At 36.4% G+C, this 7,870-nt stretch overlaps 1 protein-coding gene across 1 annotated transcript; it reads left to right on the top strand.

Annotated features, from left to right (window-relative positions):
- The first annotated feature begins 4,078 nt into the window (after window positions 1-4,078).
- LOC116465964 (heat shock transcription factor, Y-linked) lies at window positions 4,079-6,003 on the top strand. Its single transcript, XM_032756493.2, has 2 exons — window positions 4,079-4,708; window positions 5,187-6,003. Exons 1-2 carry the CDS (start codon window positions 4,196-4,198, stop codon window positions 5,925-5,927), a joined length of 1,254 nt encoding a protein of 417 aa, XP_032612384.1. The 5' UTR covers window positions 4,079-4,195; the 3' UTR covers window positions 5,928-6,003.
- The last annotated feature ends 1,867 nt before the right edge of the window (window positions 6,004-7,870 follow it).

Below are 7,870 nucleotides of genomic sequence, written 5' to 3'. Positions count from 1 at the left end.
GCTGGGCATGTTGGCAAACACTACTCATGAGGCTGATGCAGGAGAATTTCTTCAACCCAGGAGGCACAGGTTGCAGTGAGTCGAGATTGTGCCATTGTACTCCAGCCCAGGCAACAGTGTGAGACTCCAAAAAAAAAAAACTTATGTTAACTACTGAGATTAACTTTGTTAAGTATTTTTAATTCGTATCATTTCATTCACTTCTGCAAGGATGTATTTTGCTGTCATTGATTGTATGTTTTTTTGAGATAGGGTCTCACTGTCACCCAGGCTGGAGTGCAGTGGCATGATCTAGGCTCACTGCCACCTACACCTTCCAGGCTCAAGCAATCCTCCCACCTCAGCCTCCTGAGTAGCTGGAACTACATACAGGTGCACACCCTCATGTCCGGCTAATTTTTTGTATTTTTGGTAGAGATGGGCTTTCACCATGTTGCCCAGGCTGGTCTCAATGCCTGAGCTTAAGCAATCTGCCCCCTTTGGGCTCCAAAAGTGCTGGGATTACAGACACGAACCACTGCGCCCAGTCAGTTGCATTCATTTGCAAGCAAATTATTGAGGAAAATTGGCAATAAATATATATACATATATATTTTAAATTTCTTTATTTTTTCTTATTTTGAATGTATCTTTTAAATGATAAAAGTACCCATAGACTTAATGAGAAGAAAAAAAAACAAAACTATTAAATTTTCCCTTCAGTAAAACATTTTGAAACTATAAATAAACAATAAAGCACAAGGTGAAAACAAGCAGGAAACTGGCATTTAAAAATGCATATAAATAAATCTTATCTTCACTGATATCTTCATTTACACCAGTAAACTATTACAAAATCATTTTTTAAATCTGCATTGCCTTTAAAAAAGGAAAATTCAGTGTATCTTTTAAAAATCACCAAAAATATACTTGCAAATATGTTTAAAGATATTTCCGAGATGTTTTTATTGTGATGTTTTTCTTTCATACACAGAAAGCAATTGAGCATTTTCACAGAAAACTTGTTTTTTAATAAATTGGTGGCTGATTGTGCAGGTGTGTGAATGAATTTTCAGAGGATCCCAGCATTCCTGGGGGCTCATCATTCAGTAGACAGATTACAGGGTAGAAGCAGAGGGTTGCAGGCCTCTGAGTCCTCTTTAAATGCAAAAAATGTGAAAATACCACTCTGATTTGCCTATAGCCATCCACAGAAAAACTTACACTATAAAAAAAATGTAAAGGTTGGTTGGGGTGGCTCATGCCTGTAATCCCAAAACTTTGGGAGACTGAGGCGGGTGGATCACGAGGTTGGGAGTTCCAGACCAGCCTGCCCAACATGGTGAAACCTAGTCCCTACTAAAGATAGAAAAAAATTAGCCAGGCGTGGTGGCATGTGCCTATAATCCCAGCTTCGTGAGAGGCTGAGGCAGGAGAATTGCTTGAACCCGGCAGGCGGAGGTTTCAGTGAGCTGAGATCACGCAATTACACTCCAGCCTAGGCAATGGGGGAGACTCTGCCTCAAAAAAAAAAAAAAAAAAAAAAGACAAAAAGAAAAGCCAAATGTCACTGGTATTTTTATAAGATCCAGCAGTAAGTAATACTCAGAATGTTTTGTCCTCTAAGTTTTAATTGGCAATGTTTCTTCTAAACAAATATCCAGAAATATTTTTTAAATAAAGCTTGGGGAGTTGTATACAAAGCACCCACACAAAGCCATTTTAATGTTTTGGAAGAGAACAAGTTATATAACATTTATATTGAATTCAAGGTAATTTTTAAGTAATGAAGTGTCTTACCTCATTTTATTCCAGTCTCCTCATTTTACAGATTTTACAGCCTAGAGAAGAGAAAAAACTTCTGGCAATCCATACTGCCAAATAATGAGAAAACTAACAGTGGAAACCAGGTCTCCTGCCCATGAACTCACCAATCTCCATCCTTTTATCTTTTCACTATACCACTCAATTTACTTTTGGATGCAAAGTAGAAAAAATATAGTGAAAATGTGTATAAGGTAAGTTCCTGATTTTTTAACTAATTATTCTATTTAAGCCTAGGAAGAGAAAAAGAATTTTATTTTATAGTTAATAAACTAAAACATACATTTTTCTTAACCAGAAAGGCAGAAACTAAGTTGACAAGTCCTGTGCACAGTATCATTTTCAAGCATATATCTGATGAAAAAAATATTGAAAGGAACACAAACAACTGTTACATGAAGTGGATAACAAATTGGTAAATGCTTTGGATCCTTCCATCAGGAAGGGACAATGCAGTAGATAACCTCCATACAACTGTGGGAAAATACCCACTGCTTTTTATTCTGGGAAGCTACTTTCTAAATGCAAACACAAAAGAAAAGTAAAATAAATTAAGCAACTCATTCACATACAGCTAAGATGAAAACATGTAGTATATAGTTTACAGATTACAGTGTCAAATGTGAAGTCAGTCACTACCAGAAGAGAAGAGAGCCAGCTAACTAAATCAGGGAAGAAAAACTGGATAAGCAAGACGTATTGAAAAGCATTGTGGGCTACAAATTATGATAGACTCAGTGAGGTTAAGGGCAGTTTTTCAGGTCCTGGACTTGGCTTCAGAACTCAACTGCACAAAATGGGAAGTAGTGGCTTACCAGTAATACATTCAAATAAGACTTGGGGGTTTGAGTAGATAGTTAACATGAATCAATTACCAGTTAAAAATCATATAATCTTAGGTACATATACACTGAAATATGATAACTGTAATAGGAGAAATTCTAGTTCCACTCCACTGTGTGCAGTCACAGGTAAATTACTTAATTTCCACATGCCTCAATTTCCTCATTGTCCAAATGGGGATTTGAATTCCACACTCCTTGTCATATTGTAGGGATTAAATTAATTAATACAAGTAAAGTACTTGGCACAGTACTTGATACTCAATAAAGGCTAGCTTCCATTATTATTAATTATTATTATTATTCAGCTCACCCTAAGACACTGAACTCAGTGATAAATTTTTTAAAACAAGTCCTATTTTATAATGATACCGTTATTTTCATAGCACAAAGATTATTCCTTACAAAATCTATTCTTTAACAGAGATTTGGTTCTTGGAGCCAAATTAAAAAAAAATGCCGCTCAGACACACATACATATGTACTTCTCTTAAAACATTTACTTGTTGTTATTATTTTTATTATTGTTGTTTTTTGAATCTCCCACCATACATATGTACTTCTCTTAAAACATTTACTTGTTGTTATTATTTTTATTATTGTTGTTTTTTGAATCTCCCACTCTTTGGGATCCCCTTGCAAGTAAGTCACCCTCTTTTAAAATCTGTTTCATCATTAACATTTATCAGATATTTACAGACATACCAAATTAAATCATTATATATTCTTCTGATATGACTGAAACATGTTTTGAAGAGATATGCATAAAAATAACTTTTCATTTGAAATATAATCAGTTTTATTCATAGTTGTCTTCACCTTAATTTTTGAAGGTAAGTTTCAAATAATATAAAATTATATTTGAGTATACAATTGAATGGAATTTAATATGTTTATGATGTCGTACAATCATCGTCTATCACTAGTTCCTAAATATTTCTATTGCCCAACCAGAAACTCCATATCTACTAAACAGTTCTTTTTATTTCCCAGGCCCTGACAGGCCATAACCTACCTTTTGCCTCTATGCCCATGTCTTTTTACCACATAGGTTTTGCACTGCATCAGTTTTCAATCCAACATGCCACACTGGTTTTAAAATCGTGCATATTTCTTTTTATTTTTCTTTCCTTTTTTTTTCTTTTGCATTTTGCAATTACTAGGCCCTATGCTCCTCACACCAATGTAGTTATAGTGTGTGTGTCAGGAAGAACATTGGGTTTATTTCAAGGATTGAGGACATTATTTTCTTATTTATTTAAATAATGCTGCAGCGAAGAGATTTTTGCAGCTTACATTGTGTAAGTGAGCGGTCTATATTTTATTTTCACTGGATACATTTCCCAGATTGGGAAGGAAACCCTTTGTGCTAGGTTTTGTTGGTTGCTCAGAGACCAAAGTCCTCTTGTGATGTCGTTGTTACTCAGATTGGGAACCATTGTGATGGCCTAGATTACTTTACCTGCCTAGGCCTTCTGAAGCAGCATTTGAAGCTGCAGTCTTGAAAACCATGCAGGCTGGAAGAGTAGCTAAAGAAATATTTATTTGAGATGGCACATTTTTCTTCAGAAACTCAAGATGTTTCTCCCAAAGATGAATTAACTGGTTCAGAAGCCTCTGCTAGGTCTCCAGTGTGTGAACACACCTTCCCTGGGGACTCAGACTTACGGTCAATGATTGAAGAAAATGCTTTTCAGGTTTTGTCACAAGGGTCCTTGTTAAAAAGGCCACGTTACACAGTTTGTGTCTCTGAACCAGACAAAGATGATGATTTTCTTTCTCTGAACTTTCCCAGGAAACTTTGGAAAATAGTTGAAAGTGACCAATTCAAGTCTATTTCATGGGATGAGAATGGAACTTGCATAGTGATTAATGAAGAACTTTTCAAGAAAGAAATTTTGGAAAGAAAGTCTCCTTCCAGAATATTTCAGACTGATACTATCAAAAGTTTTCTTCGACAGCTCAACCTTTATGGATTTAGTAAAATTCAACAGAATTTTCAACGATCTGCCTTTCTAGCCACATTTCTGGCAGAAGAGAAAGAATCCTCTGTCTTAAGCAAGGTATTTAACATATTTCAGTTACCACTTTATGTAAAATATATATGTAATTTTACTTTGTACATCAGTAAATATGTTAATACATGCAGTAAGACTAGATTTTGAAAATTATGTAAAATATTAAGGTAGAAATTATTTTTTTGAAATTATTGTGTTCAGCTTGAGCATTAACCTTTTAGTGTTTTAAGAAATTTTGCTAACAACTTTGAATCTTACCCGTGAACTCCAAATCAATGTACCAAAGCCACTTAATTAAACATTACTATTAATACATAATGTGTTTTCACTTGAGGGCTTAACAACTTGAGGGGTTTTTCCCAACAAGCACATTCTTAAAAATAGTAAACAATGTCTACAAGTTGTTTGATGACATTAAGTTTGTGTGGTGAAACAGAAATCTGATATTTTGTGTGTTATGTTTGTTATTTTCACTTGTCTCTTGGCTTAAAATGGCACTGAATTCCTTTTTCTTTGGTTTTAGTTAAAGTTCTATTATAATCCAAATTTCAAGCGTGGCTATCCCCAGCTTTTAGTAAGAGTGAAGAGAAGAATTGGTGTTAAAAATACTTCACCTATGTCTACTTTATTCAATGAAGACTTCAACAAGAAGCATTTTAGAGCGGCGGCTAACATGGAGAATCATAATTCTGCCTTAGCTGCTGAAGCTACTGAAGAAAGTTTATTTTCAGCCTCTAAAAATTTAAATATGCCAAGGGAATCTTCTGTCAGACAGATAATTGCAAATTCATCTGTCCCAATGAGAAGTGGTTTCCCTCCTCCTTCACCTTCAACCTCAGTTGGACTGTCAGAACAAATTGCAACAGATCGACATGCTATTTTAAATCAATTGACCACTATTCATATGCACTCTCACAGTACCTACAGCACCTACATGCAAGCAAGGGGCCACATTGTGAATTTTATTACAACCACAACTTCTCAATACCACATCATATCTCCCTTACAAAATGGTTATTTTGGGCTGATAGTGGAACCATCTGCTGTTCCCACAAGATATCCTGTGGTATCAGTCAATCAGGCTCCATATCGTAATATGCTACCAGCAGGCAACCCGTGGTTGCAAATGCCTACGATAGCTGATAGATCAGCTGCCCCTCGTGCCAGGCCAGCTCTTCAACCATCACCACTGGACAAATATCACCCTAACTGCAATGATCTGCCATTAAAGGAGGACCAGATTATGCATGACAATGGAGACTAACATTTATAGTGACAAAAAAAAACCCTAAAAATTTCTGCAATTATCTTATTGAACAATAAAATTGCATGTTTACTTATATGTTTGCTTTTCCTTTATTTCTAAAAGTATGGTTAAGAATAAAATGGCGTTTTGTTTCAGTGGCAGGCTGTAGTACTACTTTTTACCAAAAATATATATGGGCTTTTTGATCATTTGAAAGGAAATTTGACAGGTGCCTTTGTAAGTTAACTAATTTATTTCTCTTAAGAGGAAGAGATAATAAATTCTTTGGGTCCATTTTCTGCTGAAACAACACAATACCACTGTCTGGGTAATTTGTAAAGAAAACTTATTTTGCTCATTTTTCTGGAGGTGGGGAAGTCCAAGGGGCTGCATCTGGTGAGATCTTCTTTCTATGTTACAACATGGCAGGTTGGCCTCCTACAGTGAAGGGCATGCAATGAACAGAAAATCGGGCCAGACTCATCATTTGATCCAAAGCCCACTCACACAATAACTAACTTTTTCTCCATATAATACCATCAAGTCAGTCATGAGGTTGTACCCACATGGCTAATCACCTCTCGAAAGTCCTACCTCCCAACACTATTACAATGGACACAATTTCAATGTGAAATTTGGAGGGGACATAACAAACAATGACAGCAACAAGGGAGAAGCAGCAACCGGAGTTAGGAAAAAATAAGTGACTTCTCAAGTAGTCTGGCATAAATCAAATGAGGGCATACATTTGGGTGGCACAAAGGGAATAAATGCACACATAAACACAGACAAACACACACACACACACACACACAGAGAAAATTTAGAGAATGGCTAACACATACTATATACTTCAGTATTTTCTCAATTACATTTCCCTAGTTATTTTAAACTTGGATTTTAGTTGACAAAGATTGTCTTCATTGCAGTTCATCCCTAGTGAACTCAGTGACCATGACCACAATTATTTGTGTCAGCACTTGAATAATAAAATTTACATCATATTATGCTCATGGATTGCATCACTGTCAGAACATTGTGGAATTTTACAGCTGGCATTAACAGTACACCTTTTTTATCTTACATCAAAGCATTCCAACCTGTTTGTGCCTTTAATTACCTCCTGTTAGGGTCCACCTTTCATGTTTTCTAATGCACATTTCCTTCTGTTTTTTTTTTTTTTTTTTTTTTTTTTTTCTCTGAGACAGTCTCGCCGTGTTACCCCAGCTGGAGAGCAGTGGCATTATTTGAGCTCACTGATACCTCAACCTCTGGGTTCAAGCAATTCTTGTGCCTCAATCTTTTGGTAGGTAAAATTACATATGCCCAACATGTGGGCTAGTTTTTGTACTTTTAGTACAAATGGGGTTTCACCATGTTGGCCAGGATGGTCTTGAACCCCTGGCCTCAGGTGATCCACCCACCATGGCCCCCAAAAGTACTGGGATTACAAGCTTGAGCCACCAAAGCCCATCCCCAATGCAGATTTTCAACACATTGGTTTCATGCTCCATACAAAGTCATATTTAATTGCTTTTGTCAGGATTTATTAACTTTTAGATTCTGTGTCCAGATCACGAGCATGGCTGAACAAATCCCTTCCAGACCTGATAATTTGTTTTCCTTTGAGCTTCATGTCTTTGTGTTTCACCACAGTCCATTTGGAGCAACACTCAGAGAACATCACTTTCAGTCATGCCCTTTACCATCTGGTAACTTGGGTCCCACTTTTACTTGGAGGTAAAAGGCTCTGTCCCTGTTTGCCTACTTAAGACTCATACAATGCAGACATCACTCCTTCTGTGAAGTGCTTCTTATCTATCACATTAGTTTTCTTGTCTGTCTGTCTGTCTTGGACACCCAGCACTGATGTAATACAGTATCTGATACATACAGGTGTGTGTGAGTGTGTGTGTGTGTATACACACACACACACACACACACACGTGTATGTGAATTAG

This window comes from Hylobates moloch, unplaced genomic scaffold (genome assembly GCF_009828535.3).
Source record: "Hylobates moloch isolate HMO894 unplaced genomic scaffold, HMol_V3 SCAFFOLD_25, whole genome shotgun sequence".
NCBI classification, from domain to species: Eukaryota; Metazoa; Chordata; class Mammalia; order Primates; family Hylobatidae; genus Hylobates; species Hylobates moloch.
The sequence above is the reverse complement of the archived record's forward strand: the minus strand, read 5'-3'. Positions and strand labels throughout refer to the sequence as shown.